General features: G+C 41.5%; 1 protein-coding gene across 2 annotated transcripts in view; it reads right to left on the reverse strand.

Moving 5' to 3' along the window:
- The window catches only part of LOC110494311 (receptor tyrosine-protein kinase erbB-3), a 35035-nt gene extending 20735 nt beyond the window's left edge, over nucleotides 1-14300 (reverse strand). For both annotated transcript variants that reach the window (XM_036950396.2, XM_036950395.2), the window contains exons 1-2: nucleotides 13462-14300; nucleotides 3162-3316 (exon numbers count right to left, since the gene is read on the reverse strand). In XM_036950396.2, coding sequence (XP_036806291.2) covers nucleotides 3162-3316; nucleotides 13462-13546 — 240 coding nt within the window. In that variant the 5' untranslated portion in view covers nucleotides 13547-14300. The remainder of the gene's footprint in view (nucleotides 1-3161; nucleotides 3317-13461) is intronic.
- Between the last annotated feature and the right edge of the window lie 4466 nt (nucleotides 14301-18766).

Below are 18766 nucleotides of genomic sequence, written 5' to 3' on the forward strand. Positions count from 1 at the left end.
CTGTTTTGCTAGCACAGACTGGAATATGTTCCAGGATTCATCCAATGGCATTGAGGAGTACACCACCTCAGTTATCGGCTTCATCAACAAGTACATCGACGACGTCGTCCCCACAGTGACTGTACATACATATCCCAACCAGAATCCATGGATTACAGGCAACATCCGCATCGAGCTAAAGGCTAGAGCTGCTGCTTTCAAGGAGCGGGAGAAAAATCCGGACGCTTATAAGAAATCCCATTATGCCCTCAGACAAACCATCAAACAAGCAAAGCGTCAATACAGAATTAAGATTGAATCCTACTACACCGGCTCTGACACTCGTCGGATCTGGCAGGGCTTGAAAACTATTACGGACTACAAAGGGAAACCCAGACGCGAGCTGCCAAGTGGCGCGAGCCTACCAGACGAGCTAAATGCCTTTTATGCTCGCTTCAAGGCAAGCAACACTGAAGCATGCATGAGAGCACCAGCTGTTCTCGATGACTGTGTGATAACGCTCTCGGTAGCCGATGTGAACAAAAGCTTTAAACAGGTCAACATTCACAAAGTCGCTAGGCCAGACAGATTACCAGGACGTGTAGTCAAAGCATGAGCGGACCAACTGTCAAGTGTCTTCACTGACATTTTCAACCTCTCCCTGACCAAGTCTGTAATACCTACATGTTTCAAGCAGACCACCATAGTCCCTGAGCCAAAGGAAGCGAAGGTAACCTGCCTAAATGATTACCGCTCTGTGGCACTCACATCGGTAGCCATGAAGTGCTTTGAAAGGCAGGTCATGGCTCACATCAACAGCATCCTCCCAGATACCCTAGATTCACTCCAATTCGCATACCGCCCCAACAGATCCATAGATGACGCAATCTCATTCGCACTCCACGCTGCCCTTTCCCACCTGGACAAAAGGAACACCTATGTGAGAATGCTGTTCATTGGCTACAGCTCAGCATTCAACACCATAGTGCCAACGAAGCTCATCACTAAGCTAAGGACTCTGGGACTAAACACTTCCCTCTGCAACTGTGTCCTGGACTTCCTGATGGGCCGCTTCCAGGTGGTAAGAGTAGGCAACAACACGTCTGCCACTCTGATCCTTAACACTGCTCAGGGGTGTGTACTTAGTCCCCTCCTGTATTCCCTGTTCACCCACGACTGCGTGGTCAAACACGACTCCAACACATCATTAAGTTCGCTGACAACAAAACAGTGGTAGGCCTGATCACTGACAACGATGAGACGGCCTATAGGGAGGAGGTCAGATAACTGTCAGTGTGGTGCCAGGACAACAACCTCCCCCTCAGTGTGAGCAAGACAAAGGAGTTGATCGTGGACTACAGGAAAAGGCAGGCCGAACAGGCCCCCATTAACATCGACGGGGCTGTAGTGGAGCGGGTCGAGAATTCCTTGGTGTCCACATCACCAACGAACTATCATGGTCCAAACATACAAAGACAGTCGTGAAAAGGGCACAACAAAACCTTTTCCCCCTTAGGAGACTGAAAAGATTTGGCATGGGTCCCCAGATCCTCAAAATGTTCTACAGCTGCACCATAGAGAGCATCCTGACCGGTTGCATCACCGCCTGGTATGGCAACTGCTCGGCCTCTGACCGTGAGGCGCTACAGAGGGTAGTGCGAACGGCCCAGTACATCACTGAGGCAAAGCCTCCTGCCATCCAGGACCTATATAACAGGCAGTGTCAGAGGGAAGCCCATAAAAAAGCCCATAAAATTGTCAGAGACTCCAGTCACACAAGTTATAGACAGTTTTCTCTGCTACTGCACAGGAAGTGGTACCGGAGTGCCAAGTCTAGCACCAAAAGGCTCCTCAACAGCTTCTACCCCCAAGCCATAAGACTGCTGAACAATTCATAAAATCGCCCCGTACATTTTATATTGACCCCCTCTCCCTTTGTACACTGCTGCTACACACTATTTATTATCTATGCATAGTCACTTCATCCACACCTACATATACAAATTACCTCAACTTGCCTGTACCCCCCCGCACACTGACTCAGTACTGGTGCCCCCTGTATATAGCCTCGTTATTGTTATTATTTTTGTGTTGCTTTTTATTATTACTTTTTACTTTCGTATATTTGGTAAATATTTTCTTAACTCTTCTTGAACTGCACTGTTGGTTAAGGGCTTGTAAGTAAGCATTTCATGGTAAAGTCTAGACTTGTTGTATTTGGCGCATAAAAATAAAGTTTGATTTGATTTGATTTGAAATTTCGAACTTTCACCGTATGTATTCTACTATTCTACCTCTCAAAAGTAAGTTCAGATTGCTTATACCGCTTATGCCTGGGGCCGGCCCTGGACTAAGGTTATAGAACTGCGTGTAAGGTGACTCATTTTGTACAGGAGACAGTGACATTATCCACAGGAGACACATACGGATAAGAGCTCTGAGTAGTTATCTGTGCAGCAAAGGGAAGTCTGTGGCCTGACATGTCTGATTGTGTGTTTAGTGTTGTCAGCAGTGGTGGAAAAAGTACCCAATTGTCATACTTGAGTAAAAGTAAAGATGCCTTAATAGAAAATGAAAGTAAAATTGTAAAAGTATTTGGTTTAAAGGTACTTAATTATCAAAAGTAAATGTAATTGCTAAAATATAATTAAGGATCAAAAGTATAAATAATTTAATACTCTTCATTTTAGCAATTACAATTTTCTTGTTTTTAAATTTTTTTATGGATAGCTAGGGGCACACTCCAACACTCAGACATCATTCACAAATGAAGCATTTGTGTTTGGTGAGTCTGACAGACAAGAGGCAGTTGGGATGAACAGGGATGTTCCCTTGAGTGTGTGAATTTGACAATTTTCCTGTCCTGCTAAGCATTCTAAATGTAACAAGTACTTTTGGGTGTCAGGGAAAATATTAAATGTATATACTTTTCTTTAGGAATGTAGTGAAGTAAAAGTAAAAGTCGTCAAAATTATAAATAATAAAGTAAAGTACAGATACCCCAAGAACCTACTTAAGTAGTACTTTCAAGTATTTTTACTTAAGTACTTAAACACCACTGGTTGTCAGGAAAATAGACTAGCACTATATTTAGACTTCTGTTGAACTGGACTAAATTATACATACACTCCTGATGCAAGAAACACACCTGTTGCCATTCATCCACCTGTTCATCCTCTCACCTGTAGAAAAGTGAAATCCCTCCAATGTTCCATCATGGTTATCTCCAGATTGCCCATGACAATCTCACAGCCACTGTACATATCCTTCATCAGTGTGTACTGCGTCTGTGAACTTCCTGTCACGCTCAGTGCGTTCTGGGTGCCGGAGCATATCACTGCGGGGAAAGAAAGGCAAAAGATAGTTCTTCAGTTTTTAGGATTTCACTTCAAAACTCTAGCCTAAGTTGTTGTCAGTACTGATCCATTTTGTGTAGTTTTGATGTAACACATCAGCTCACAACATACATTCAAACTCTGACTAATATGTCCTGTAATAACTGTCAGTGCTAGGAATAATAATTTATTTGTTTATGCTCATTTCTCATGCTCTTTAGCTTTGCATGCTAACGGCCAGAATGGATACATGTGATGTGAAATAGGCTGAGGCCAGTGCTACATTCAATACAGTAACTGACTGTCTCTGGGGCAGACATACTGGGCCTTGTTTATTGTGGCCTGTAGGAGTCCAGTCCTTTTCCATGTCATTGGGACAGAGAGACTGTTTTGCTATTCAAATCTCAACCAGATGTCCAAAGAGAGAGAAAGAGAAAGGGAAAGAGGAAGGAACTCTGTATAATAACGTGTTTGTATTTTTATTTCCAGTTGCTGTTCGATGAATATGTTTCCCTATATACCAATAGGTAATTTATTCACAGATTGAAAGGTAGCTAAGAACAAGCTATACTGTGTTGGATCTGATGGGATGTTGAACTGCACACAGGCTTGCTTGTAACTACCCTAAAGAGATAGACCATGTTTATAACGAAACAGGACGAGACCCAAATGCAGACACAGGAAGCAGATGGTTCGAGTCTCTGGTATTTATTAATAGACAAGGGGCAGGCAAAAGGCAGGTCGAGGAAAAGCAATAGTTCGTAAACCAGGTCAGAGTCGGATGGGTACAGGGTGGCAGGCGGGCTCAGGGTCAGGGCAGGCACAAAATGTCGGAACCGGGAGGAATAGTACAGAAAAACACACTGGTAGGCTTGACGAGACAAGACGAACTGGCAACAGACAAACAGAAACCACCGGTATAAATACACATGGGATAATGGAACAAATGGGAGACACCTGGTGGGGGATGGACACAAGCATAAGGCAGGTGAAACAGATCAGGGTGTGACAGCATCCCCACCTCTAGGGGCGTCACCTGGCGTCCTACCCGGGCGGATGCCTGGTTGACCGGGATGCTGGCAGTAAAAGTCAACGATGAGGGCCAGGTCCAGGATGTCCTTTAGCGGGGACCCAGCACCGCTTCTCCGGGCCATTACCCTCCCAGTCAACCAGGTACTGGAAACCCCTGCCCGAAGTTGAACACTCAGGAGGCGTCTCACCTTGTATGCCGGAAACGTTATTGGATGAAAGCCAGGGTCCGGCGAGAGTCGAGATGACAGGTAGCTTTGAGGAATGGGCCCATTCAGGACCGGGCCGAATCAGGGACGAACATCCAGTTAGCCATGCCCCCTGCCTGGTGCACCTTGTGGACCAGGCTCTTGATTCTCGAGACAAGTGTAGCAGTGAGACAGGAGGTAGGGAGGATGATCTCTGGGTCTGATTGTGTAGCCGCAGAACTGTACAGGCGGGAGAGAGCATCAGGCTTAACATTCTTGGATCCAGGGCGGTAGGTGATGGTAAAGTTAAACCGAGTGAATAACAGACCCCAATGAGCCTGTCTAGAGTTGAGGAGTTTGGCGATGCGGACATATTCAAGATTCTTATGGTCGGTCCAAACTAAGAATGGGTGTTCTGCCCCATTAAGCCAATGCTTCTACTCCTCCTCCTTCTACTCCTCATCTTGACTGCAAGAAGCTCTCGATTACCAATGGCATAGTTCCTCTCAGCAGAATTCAGGCGATGAGAAAGGAAAGTGCAGGGGTGCAACTTTTGGTCCTGTGTCGAACGTTGGGACAGAATGGCCCCCACTCCAACATCCGAGGCGTCAACCTCCACCACGAACTGACGGGATGAGTCCGGATAGATGAGGATGGGCTGTGGTGAAACGATGCTTGAGATCCAAAAACCCAGTGTCGGCAGCTGGGGACTATGTGAACGGCACCTTAGAAGAAGTGAGTGCAGAGAGGGGAGAAGCCAGGGTGCTGTAGCCCCGAATGAAGCGCCGTCCAGTGCTCTGGCTTCCATGGGAATGTAGAGGAGTTGTGTGGAGATACCCAGCTCAGATACTAGAGTAGCGTCCATGAAGCTCTCGTCAATGAGCATCCGGAGAAATTTAGACCGGTCACCCCACAGCAGGATAACATGGAAAGGAGTACGAGTAATAGAAGTTAGAAGACTCCCAGTATGGCCCACCAGCGTTACATATCCACCTGTCCAGTAAAATACCAGGCTCATCAGTAGGTGGGGGCTCGGGTGACATCGGATCCTCTCGGGAATGCAGGCGTCGGGGACTTCCGGGTTTCTTCGGAGGAAAGAAAGCAGCCGTGGAAGAGCAAGTGTGGACGAGAACAGACCTCCTCTCCCTCCTGCATTCCCATATGTGCCCAACAATCACCCATAGGTGCCATTATCCTTATGGTTAAGGCTATGAGGGAGTTGAGGTTCAAGGTTAACACTCGAGCTGCGAGCTCGTCTTTAATCTCCTCCGATAATCAATGAAGGAAGGTGTCAAACGGGGACTCCGGGTGCCAGGCACTCTCAGCAGCCACCGTGCGAAAGTCTACCGCGTAGTCTCCCACACTACCGGAGTCTTGACGTAGTAGAAGTAGCTTTCGGGCCACCTCTCCCGGACACCGGCACATCCGCCACAAAATCCTGCAGACGAAGGCAAATGGTGGATTGTTGCTCTTAAACCGCTGTAGCTCAGATGTGTGCCATTCCAGACATCAGTGTTATGAGATACGCTTTCTTCGAACGATCCGAAGGAAACGAAGAGGGCTGCAGCTCAAAGATAAGAGAGCACTGGGAAAGAAACGCCTGGCAGATTCCAGGATCCCCAGCATAGCGCTCCAGAGGAGGTAAGTGGGGTTCTTGGGAAGCCGGGGTAGGCTAGACAAAAATCACCACTGTAGGGGGATTACTGAGCATCTGGGAGGTCTCCGTTGTGACATGCTTCCTGATAGATAGTCCACGGAATTGTTCCAGTAATGATTTGAAGCCCTGGTCATGGCGTTCCGCCAAAGTATGGAGTCCTTCCATAAGATTCTGGAGTAGCTCCTCGTGTCTTCCAATGGTGGCTCCATGCAGGGAGACAGTGTTGCGGAGCTGGTCCAAGTCTGCTGGGTCCGCCATGGCCAGTTCCTACTATAACAAGGGACAGGAGGCAGATGGTTTGATTCTCTGGTATTTATTAAAAGACAAGGGGCTGGAAAGAGGCAGGTCGAGGACAGGCAGCAGTTTGTAATCCAGGTCAGAGTCAGATGGGTACAGAATGGCAGGCAGGCTCGAGGTCAGGGCAGGCAGAATGGTATGGCAGGCGGGCTCAGGGTCAGAGCAGGCAGAAAAGGTCGGAACCAGGAGGACTAGAAAAACAGGAGTACGGAAAAACATGCTGGTAGGCTTGACGAGACAAGATGAACTGGCAACAGACAAACAAAAACCACCGGTATGAATACACAGGAGATAATGGAACAAATGAGAGACACCTGGTGTGGGGAGGAGACAAGCACAAGACAGGTGAAATAGATCAGGGTGTGACAATGTTGTCTAGTTCGTGTGCTCTCACATGTTGTCTATGTGCTGTGTTCTTGTGCTCTCACAATGATCGAAATACATGTTCTGCATTAAATCTGGAGACTGAGGAGTCACATAGACATGAGCACTGAACGTGTTAACATGTACTAGTTCATTAGATTCACACAGGGAATAACAATCAGTAAAAGCTAGAAGGTGATTCTGGAGAGAGTAACGTATAGCATGTGATAACAGTCCAATGAGCAGGCCCAGCCATCATAAAGCAGAGATAGCAGCTAATTTATTGTGCTTGTGAAGGAGCAAGAGAGAGAGGGTCACAGGTGCTAGTCTAGAGGAATTTGGACACACTTGGACATCAATCCCAGTCAGACAGAGCACACTGACTCTACCTGGGTAGAGGGTCTATGGAAATTCCTGAACACTACACTCTTAGAAAAAAGGGTTCCAAAAGGGTTCTTTGGTTGTCCCCAAAGGAGAACACCAACAACAATGTCGCCTATGGGCCCCCCCCCATTGTTCAGGGACACATTATTAAATTACTGTTAGTCACATGTCCGTGGAACTTGTTCAGTTTATGTCTCAGTTGTTGAATTTTGTTATGTTCATACAAATATTTACACATGTTAAGTTTTCTGAAAATAAACACAGATGACAGTGAGAGGACATTTCTTTTTTTGCTGAGTTTAGAACCCTCTGTGGAAATAGTTTGACATGGAACCCAATAGGGTTCTACCTTGAATCAAAAATGGTTCTTCAAAGGGTTCTCCTATGGGGACAACCAAAGAACTGTTTTAGGATCCAGATAGCACCTTTTTTTCTAAGTGTACCTAGCAGCATGCTACATTAGACCGGTGCTCATCTATCTTGGTCCTGGACACCCACAAGGTTGCACATTTTGCTCTTGCCCAGCACTTGCATATGTGCAATCTGCCATTGTGAGATTGCATGTGTGTATTAAATGTGTAATAAACAAGGAACAGACTTTTTTATATAACGAATCACCAGCTAGATGATAGGTGTACAAGTTACAACACAAGAGAGTGTCATTTAAGCATGTGTACTGTAGGAGTTCTGTTCAGCTCAAATTGGGCCATGGACTTTGTGCAGTGTAGACACGTTTGGGCCTTGGAATTGTAATTATCATTAGATTGTAATTATGTTCTTCTGTGTACATTGCCCACTGCGAACCATCTTATCACTGCCCCACCTAGATTAAGCACTGGGATAAGCCTGAGCTGGGTCACTGCTATCAGTGGATGGCTTAAAGCTGTTGACACTCAGCCAGTTCAATTACCTGTTGAGAAATAGTCCTGTGCACCTGCACATGTACACCCAGGCAAACACAATCACAAACGTGTACAATCACCAGACAAACACTAATGTGTGTGCAAGCACAATAATTGTACACAAAGAAGGTCATCAGATGCTGTTCAGCCACGTTATCTACCTCCATAGTGTTCCTGTACACTGTTTCACATTGTTTGTATAGAATGTTAACTTTTTGTCTTCTATATTATATATTGTATTGCCTTGTCTTTTTTTAATCGACTATTGTGCTCTTGTTATTTTCTTACTATTTGTATTACTTTTATTAATCTACATTGTATATTGATAGTTTTGCTACTGTATATTGTATATTTAACAAATAAGGCTCGCGGGTTTGTGATATATGGCCAAGATACCACTGTTATGGTCTGTATCCAGGAACTCTGCATCGCGTCGTGACTAAGAAAGGGGAAAGGGGGATTCCTAGTCAGTTTTACAACTGAATGCCTTCACCTGAAATGTGTCTTCTGCATTTAACCCAACCCCTCTGAATTAGAGAGGTGCGGGGGGCTGCTTTAATCGACATCCACGTCTTCAGTGCCCGGGTAACAGTGGGTTAACTGCCTTGCTCAGGGGCAGAACGACATATTTTTACCAGATTTTTACCAGCTCGGGAATTCGATTCAGCAACCTTTCGACAGCCCTTAACCTTGGTATGTTGGCCATATACCACACCCCCGCGGGCCTTATGCTTAAATATACAATATACAGTAGCAAAACTATGATATACTGGTTACCAATGTAATTAGAGCAGTAAAAATACATGTTTTGTCATACCCATGATATACGGTCTCCTATACCATGGCTTTCAGCCAATCAGCATTTAGGGCTAAAACCGCTCTGTTTATAATGATAGTTTTGCTATTTCACATTTATTCTGCACTGTTGAGGAAGAGCTGGAAGTAAGCATTTCACTGTATCGTTACACCCGCTGTATTCTATGAATGTGGAGAGGAAAAAAAAGTCAAGGGGTCTGAGTACTTTCCAAATGCACTGTATATCTACTGTACACAGAAATCGTGGCCAATTGCTTCCTGTTTAAGTCATGTCTTTAGTCACGTTTGTATGGGTCAAACAAAAACACTCTTGGTTGACAATAGAGCCTCCCACAATGCAGGTGATGACTGCAGGGCGAAGTTGATGAAGAGCAGCTGCAGAAAATTGCAGTCGACTGTAGTCAAAACATCATGACCGTTCAATGATTTTTGGAAAGTTCATGCAGTCGACATTTAGGAGCATGCCCAGGGCCCCAGGGTTCTGGTATAGAAGCTCCTCCTCTCTCTCTCTCTCTCTCTCTCATAATGAAGATATTTTCCTAGACTCTATACCTCTTTTCCATTTTCTCCTGACTATTTTCCTCTGTTGCATATGCAGTCAAGGCTAGATAGTGGTGTCATTGTCCATTTCCTTAGACCAACCTAACACACTAAAAAACATTACTGCCATAGACAGTAACCAAACACACTAGAAAACATTTCTCAGTCCTGGATCAGGTTTAGTTGTCATTTTCATTCAGCTGTTTCCACAGGAAAGAAAAGGGAGGGAAATAAAAGAAAGAATGGAGGTAGGAGGAGATAAACTATTTCTATAAAGCGATAGAAACGGTGGATGAGGTAAACAGAAACTTGGCTCAGGATGCCAACAGATTACTGCATACCTTAGAGGTCTATTCTCACATACACGCCTCACTGAGATGTATGTTCAGCACACACACACTGACACACACACACACACTGACTCACACACACAAACACACATACACACAGAGCAGAAGGATCAACACACACATCAAAGCATATAAACACATACTATGTCACATTTATTTTATAAGGCACATTTTATATGTCTATTGTTCACTTCCCACAGGGTATAATCCTTCAGGTCCATTGATATTGTAATAATGCTTAGCTTAGGAATACTTTTTCTGTGATAAATGAAAATAATAAATAAAGAGTATCATTCCAAAACGAGATATATCCATTTTCAGAAATGTTGGTAAATTAGCTTTTTTGCTTTAAAGAATTTACCAAAGAGATTGGTGTGTTTTTTTTCCACATCTAATCGTGGCATGGGGTTGTTCAGTAACAGACATGTATTTATTTGAAATCTTTCACTGGGTGGTTTCATTTCAGAGATACAAACAACCACATTTTGCTGCAAAACAAGCCTCACTCTCAGAAGAAAAAGTAGCATTCAAGGATTTACACAGTCAAATGTGACAAATAATTACATTTGTAATAAAGAACTGAACAAATGATACATTTGATATTAATAAAAAAAAAATATATAAACAATTATCAATACAGTAATATGAGATCTGGGCTCTAGTCAAAAGTAGTGCACTATATAGGGAATAAGGTGCCATAGGGACATGGCCTAAGTCTAACCAAACACTATACCATTAGAGGTTAGATTCATGATGGGTTGAATTTCTATGTTAAATATACAGGATAAGAAACATATCATTCCTGCTTAATAATGGATGTACAGTGAGTACACCAAACATTAGGAACACCTTCCTAATATTGAGTTGCACCCCTCTTTTTGCCCTCACAACATCCTCAATTTGTTGGGGCATGGACTCTACAAAGTGTTGAAAGCATTCCACAGGGATGCTGGCCAATGTTGACTCCCATGCTTCCCACAGTTGTCATGTTGGATGGATGTCCTTTGAATGGTGGACCATTCTTGATACACACAGGAAACTGTTGAGCGTGAAAAACCCAGCAACTTTGCAGTTCTTGACACATTCAAACAGGTGCGCCTGGCACCTACTACCATACCCTGTTTAAAGGCACTTAAATCTTTTGTCTTGCCCAATCAGCCTCTGAATGGCATACATACACAATCCATGTCTCAATTGTCTCAAGGATTCAAAATCCTTCTTTAACCTGTCTCCTCCCCTTCATCTACACTGATTGAAGTGGATTTAACAAGTGACATCAATAAGGGATCCTAACTTTCACCTGGATTCACCTGATCAGTCTATGCCATTGAAAGAGCAGGTGTTCTTAATGTTTTGTATACTCAGTGTATAGCGTTTTGCAACAAAACCCTCATCTAAAATCTTTGGAAATAAACTTTTGAAATATTAACTGTAATGGGTACAACGTTTGGATAAGTATTGTGCAATTACAGAGAAATACATACAATCTAAGCTATTAATACATATTGAAACCAATGAAATCATAAAAAGTGATTGAGTGCAATTAACTTTGTTCAGCAAACATTCACTGGTTTATGCTGTTCTTCTACAGTGGCCATGCACTGCACTAGTCTGGGAGACCAATATATGAAAATAACCCAGCTTTCCTACCTCTCTATTTCACAGACACGACTCCAACATCTGTAGAATGGAACCTGATGATCTGGTAAATGGTTTGTTTTTATTAACCAAAAAACAATCCACATCTTGCAAAGGTGTGCATGCATCATAATATCATTATGGTATGCCATAATTCATCTTCATCAGAAATCACTCAATCATCAACATTTGAAAACAACATGTATCCAATAACAAGAATGATTTGATGCGGATAAATATGCTCCAGTGTCAAATCTTAAAACACACACCACACACGTGCGCACACACACACATGCACAAGCACACAATGTACACATACACACAATTCCAGGCGAAGAAAAACAAGCTTGAAGAGGTTGAGGACAAACCAAGCTTCAGAGATGCATGAGAAAGGGCTGTGATTGGTACGTTTTTATGGCATGGCTGTTATCGTTATCTCTGACCCCTGATATGAGTTCATGGCACACAGTGCTTTTATAGGGCCTCGTAATCTAGAGCTCTGTGCCACATCTTCAACTGCTAAGAAAACAAACCACTGCCTAACCAGTGCCCATGGTCACGTATAGGACAAATAATCAAACAACCAATCAATCAATCAAATTGAAATTATTTTTCATTAAATTAAATTTGGATCCATTTTAGGATAGGAGCAAAACTGTTTTCACCCCATAGCTGCAATCTAGGACCAGCTGTCCCTCAATAAATAAAGTGTGAGTAATTTAACTGCTTATAATAATTGGGGCACATGCAACTCTGGTCCATTGTGTAATAAACCATTTATTAACTTGTAATAAATATGATCCATGCACATTTACCTTCAATGAATTCACTGTTTACCATATATTTACAACATTTGTCAAATTGTTTACCAGGGGTTATAGATCTTTAGAGAATACATTGAAATAGGTATAGACCTAGTGTGCGAGCAGAGGAAATAAAGTACTGATTTGATGCAGATCAAAATCTACATTAATTATATTTCCTCAGTTGTGTGACATGTATGAGTATATTTACTTCTGCCTATTATCCTTCACTGATGCCAGAGGCTCAGTCTGACTATCAACTGCCTCCTGACCTGTTGTTGACTTTGTTTTCCTCCTGCACTGCACCACCTTATTTACCTAAGGCCAGATGACATCAGTACAGAGCCAAAGTTCAGATTCAAATCACAACACTTCACTCTAACATGGAGGCTATACAATCATACCTGACTCACCCTGAATACACCTCACAGATTTGACAAGTTTCCAGGAAGCTTGTTAATGAGTAGCTATTTTTTTAAACTCTTGACCATATCATATGGACACTGGGGTTAAAAAACGTAAAGAGGTGCAAAGTGAGAAAGACAGAAAGACAAAATGGCCCTTTCTAGGGAGGAGCTGTTTTTTGTTAGCAGCTTGCATTGAGAGCGATAACATACAAAAGAAGCACAGAGACAATTGACACAAACACATAGGCACACTCTGTTCTGAAAGTCGGCTGACGCACAGCAAACAGGTTCTGCACATATGAAACTGGTTTTGTCCCTACGGTCAGATTGACAGCACTGATTTAAGTGAGCACAAGAGATGCACCATTGACTCTTTTATGTACACAACTCTGTGGGATTTGTCACTGCTAAAATAAAAACACTACAGCATGTAGCTTGATTGTGAATTAACACAGCGAGAAAAACATATAGGACATATTGGCACCAGTGCCACTAAACACTGTTGACTCTTTTTTTTTGCCTATAACAACATTTCGTAAGCAATGTATATTTTTAGTGGTGTTAAACTTCCTGGGCCTAAAAGTGGAATTATTGACAAAATAATAGGCAACATTCTTTGGGCATAAATTAAACAATTTGCCAAGTACAATTTTTGTGGTTAAAGTCAAATGGAAAACATAATGGCTCATAAAATCGGGGGATTAGGAAATCATTTGAAAGACATTGCAGCCTACTCAATTTGATGCCGAGCGCAATACAGACACGGAACCTACCTTCTTGGGTTTGAGCGCAGGTAAACTGGAGCCATGTTAGCGTGACGCACAGCGCGAACACCTGCCGGAGACCTGTCATCCTCATTCGGCCAGTCGAGAAAATGTGTCAAACATTACGAGCTCGGAGAGATGTACAATATCGACCAAACTCTACTGTTATCCGACTGCTCAGGAATTGTTAGGCTACGAAATCCTTTGAATAAAAGTCAAAATCTACAGACGAAGTCTTCGAATGTATCCCCTCCTATGTACAGTATCCCAAAGAGAAGAACAGTTCAAGTAAGTCAATTTAAAGTCGACTGAAGAGTCCTCTTTAAATTTTTATGTGAGGCAGAAGGCTACTCAGCAGAGTTCAATTGGTTGATTGACAGAAAAACGCTAAGAGTATTGACAAGTACACGGTATGAATAGGTTAAAGGCAAGTGTACATCGGTTTGACACCGAGTTTACAATCGTTCAACCTCTGATGTGTAAAATCATCACTAGTCACTGATTGGACCACAGACTGGTCGTTGAACCTATCAGAGGCAGATGCGCCTTCTGTAGGCTACTCTACAACAGTCTGTATAAATAAAGTCTACAAAGTAGCACTTGCCACAAATAGATTATTATTGAACAATCCTTCGTAGTAAATAAAGCTAATTTTTCATTTGCCTATATTAGGTCTATTGGTCATGCTAGTACTGTATGATAAATCAAGATCATTTTTGTATCATATTTCTGATTTCTGAGATATATTTAGAAATCCCTACATAATTAATTCCCTAAATTATTTGAAGAAATAACTTGTAGACAATCTTGAAGCCCTACCAGTTAAATATGATGAACCACACACAATAGACTCAACATCATTTGGGCATCCTGGCTTCTCGCAGGGAGACCTTCTCCGGGCTAATGTAAGCCCACCATTGATAAATGGCTGCTTGTTGAGAGTTACATTGCACTGCTGTTCCCCATGAAGGGCTGTATTGTACCTCTGTATCGTGGACTGGTTAATCAGTCTTTCTTTGAAGGGTGCTGGACCAGAGCTATCACAATGACCGCATTGTCAACGGGTCAAATTGACTTCTGAACCCTTACAAGCGCACGCACAGACGGGGCAAACATTCTTGCATTCTCTTGTCTGCGTCACTGAAACAAAATATCACATTTTATATTAAATGTTTCATTTTGTTTTGTGTTTTTCTCAGTGTGAAAGTACATCAATATTCGGCCATGAATTCAACTATTCAACTGTGGTATTCTGTGACGGGCAGTAGGCTAATGAACTGATGATGTTATCCTAGTAGTGGAACAGGAACTGTATATGAATAGACTCTTTATAGTTCATACCGTCATCATAGTGGTTATTGAATGAAAAAAATGGTGCATGTATTTAGACTTCTCACTCATTTACACATACACACACACACACACACACACACACACACACACACACACACACACACACACACACACACACACACACACACACACACACACACACACACAAGGGGTACACAGCTCAAATTGAGGCACATTTCTGGTTTGGCAAGACAAAGAACAACATAATCTCCTCTCTTTGACTAGTCACTTGAGCTTTATGCAAACACAGTCTGTCTGAGTGGGTGAGCCAGCTAAACAACTGCTCTACTGAAACTGGCTCTGCCTGTAGCTCCAGTCTGTGTGTGCACATGTGCGTGTGTGAGTGTCAGTGATTGAACAGACAGGCACTGATTACAGTTTTTCTCAATCACGTGAAAGCATTTTTGGGATCTGTGTTGATACTTATCAATAGCAGAACAGCAATGACCAAATGCTCAAATACATTTACCGAACTTGGGATCATTTTCTTGCCCGAGTTGTGTATCTCAGAACCCCTTTGGCGAAACTTTAAATACAAATGTCATCAGTGAACACAAAAAGTGTTTTGTTCACAGAATATTAACAAATTATTTTCATCTGAAGTGTAATTGTGTTCTAAATCACCCCATCAGTGTCATACAATATAGGGAAAGATCTAGTCAATGGGGACGTCTAATTTCTAAGATTTTTACAATATTGCAAACATGCAAAGGTGTCATAATCTCCATCATTGTGACTTTCCATTATAGAGTTGCACTTTGGTGTGGATTGAGGCCTATACATTCATATCAGTTGTGTTTCTTCAATGTATTCACCTTTCCTTATTTCTATTGTGGACTGTGTTTCTGTATGCCAATGGAAAGTCAACAAAACTATGAGCAAATCAGACAATGTATTTTATACATGGAATTTGATTGTGATGAAGCTGTTGAATAAATCCTGCATACAATGTGCAAATGTTTTATATGACTTTTTATCAGGAATACAATTTGATTTGTTTTGAGAAATATGCATAAAAAGGAGGCACATTTCTTGCACATAATGCTGCACCTTTGCATAGATGTTCTACCACTTTTGATCATCATGATTTAGTGGCTGCAAAGAAAATGTATTGATCTATTGGAATTGTTAAAAGACAGACTAACTTTCTGTTTTGTGTGCTTGGACTCAAGAGATAAATATGGTTGTGTTCGTCTTTTTGAAGGCAGTTGTGTTCTTTTTATGAATGTATTTACAATTTTGACGGTATAATATAGTTTTGATGAATTTGTTCATGCATTGAGAAGACAACTACATTTTGAATGTGCATTTACTGTTTTGCAAAAGGCCACAGAGTTCTTGTTGTGTTTTGTCAATGACGTTGTTCCAAGAAATGTACGCGATTGAGAAAACAGTAAAGAACAACACTGAACAAAGTATTTTGGGCTAAATCACCTGCACTTAAGCATGTGACAAATATAGTTTTAGAATAATAATGATAATTTTAAGACTTTTTTTGTGACTAAACACCGAAAGACCCCACATGTTCCTATTTGTGGCATTGCCACATGTATACATCTACTCTTGTTATGCATTATGCTAAAATAAAAAGTAAATATCTCACTATAGCCAGAAGTTCTATCAGGAAGTTATTCTCAAAGATCTTATCATTTTCCGAAAAGGACCTCTTGTTTCGTCTTGGTGAACAGTGAGGTATGGGGTCAAATACAATAAAAAAAGATGAGACAATTAAAAGCAAGCATGTAGGGGTTGTTTTACAATGTCTTTATGCAGCTAGACAAAAAACGACTTCACATTAGGCCAAGCAATTAAACATTTAAGAGGCAAATGGCAATGACATTTTCGTAATGCATTAGCCAGCGAGAGACGTGTGCTGGTGAAGACTGACCTCTTCTGGCCAGCATGAAGAAATAACTTAAGTGATTGTTGTCTGACTCCAGGTTAGATGTAACGGAGCACTCCGGGGTTATAGACAACATCGTCTGAATGTTGATTGTATCTAATGTCACCCCATCTGTCAGAGCCTGTGAGTCAGGTCATACAGAAAACTGATTTATTTTTGACACAGCAGGATTTCCCTTTGTTTTATAACATCACTCTACAGCCTTACAAGGTAGGATGTCCATGACACCCCTGAGACTTGGTCATCATAACAGAACAATTCTTCAGTAAGTCATTTACGTTATTTTCCCCATTGATTATCATTATTTATGTTCATTTATGTTCACAGACACAGTCTAAACCATAGTTTTTTTTTAACCAAAGCACCATAAATCGACTACCAAAATTGAACCAACCACTCTCTTCAAACACAGGAACCCAAAGGAACACAGAACAGGCAACCCTTGCTAAATTATTTTGCACAGTGGAATAAAATACAACATTTTCATAGAACGTATAAAGAAATTGTAGGCTGATTATATATACAATTATATTATAGATAATATATTCACATCCTCATACAGATATAGAATCTTAATTTGATCACTATTTTACTGATGAGAATTTTCCTGCACAGCATGAAATGCAAACTTGTAGTTCATTCAAGGTTTAAAAAGGCTTCTAATGTTGGTCATTTCCACTTTAACATTTCAGACTTGATTTGCCCTAATGTAAAATGTATCAACCCCTACAAACATGTACATTAATTATAATCCATATTATAATTCCAAATTCCTGTTGCTGCAGGATTATTTTCCAACTGTAGCAATCTGGCTCTTAATTAAGATCCGACAGCTGTATGGTTGACAAGCAAACCAATTTGAAACGAAAATGTCTTATAATACTATAAGGCAAAAAACCTCAAATGATTCAACACATGTAACATACTGTAGATGTTGTATGTACAGCGCCTTCAGAAAGTATTCACACCCCTTGACCTTTTTCCACAATTTGTTGTTTTACAGCATGGATCAAATGTATGACTACATAATTCCACTTTGACATTATTGGGTATTGTGTGTAGGCTAGTAACTAAAAAAACATCACAATTTAATCCAGGTTGTAACACAACAAATTGTGGAAAAAGTCAAGGGCTGTGAATACTTTCTAAATGCACTGTGCAGAACAAAAATATTCCAAAACATGCATCCTGTTTATAAACAAGACACTAAAGTAATACTGCAAAAAATGTGGCAAAGCAATTCACTTTTTGTCCATAATACAAAGTGTTATGTTTGGGGCAAATCCAATACAACACATTACTGAGTGCCACCCTCTATATTTTTTCAAGCATATCGGTGGCTGCATCATGTTATGGTATGCTTGTAATCGTTAAGGACTGAGGAGTATTTCAGGAAAAAAAATGTACGGAATGGAGCTAAGCACAGGCAAACACCTAGAGGAAAACCTGTTTCAGTCTGCTTTCCAAAAGACACTGGAAGATTAAAATGTGAAGTCTGCATATTTGGGGAACGTATTTCATTTATTTTATTCAATTCAGTCTGGTATGAGAACGGTAGCCCATATCTGCAAAAGCAGGGTGTCTGCGGACAGCTGAGTATCTTGACTATTCATCGGTGCCTTCAAAACGTGGTATGACTTACTACCATATATGGGCATACAAATTTATAAGGACAGGCCGAGCTGATTACCTCATTTCGAGATGACTGCTACTTTAATTCCGGTTAGCGTTGTGAAGAATAAACAAAATAAACACGGAATACGTTGATACACACCAAAAACCGGGACTCCACAGATCATGAGGATATCTTATTTGTCTGCCTGTGACCTACCCTTATTGATCACCAGCCCCGAGAGTCAAAATGTTTATTTAATACAACGTTTTCACCAAACATCTTACAGGGTAATCTTCGACTTGGTCTGTGCTATAGCTACATGGGGGGTATCAAATGAATCCTTAGGTTGGTAGGAACAAATATAGCCTATTGCCAATATTATCTGATGATGTATGATTTAATGTAAAAAACATCAAATGTCCACCGAGTGATGATATCTTTGC

The sequence above is a fragment of the Oncorhynchus mykiss genome, chromosome 17, assembly GCF_057628025.1.
Source record: "Oncorhynchus mykiss isolate SJ-2025 chromosome 17, ASM5762802v1, whole genome shotgun sequence".
Classification (NCBI taxonomy): Eukaryota; Metazoa; Chordata; class Actinopteri; order Salmoniformes; family Salmonidae; genus Oncorhynchus; species Oncorhynchus mykiss.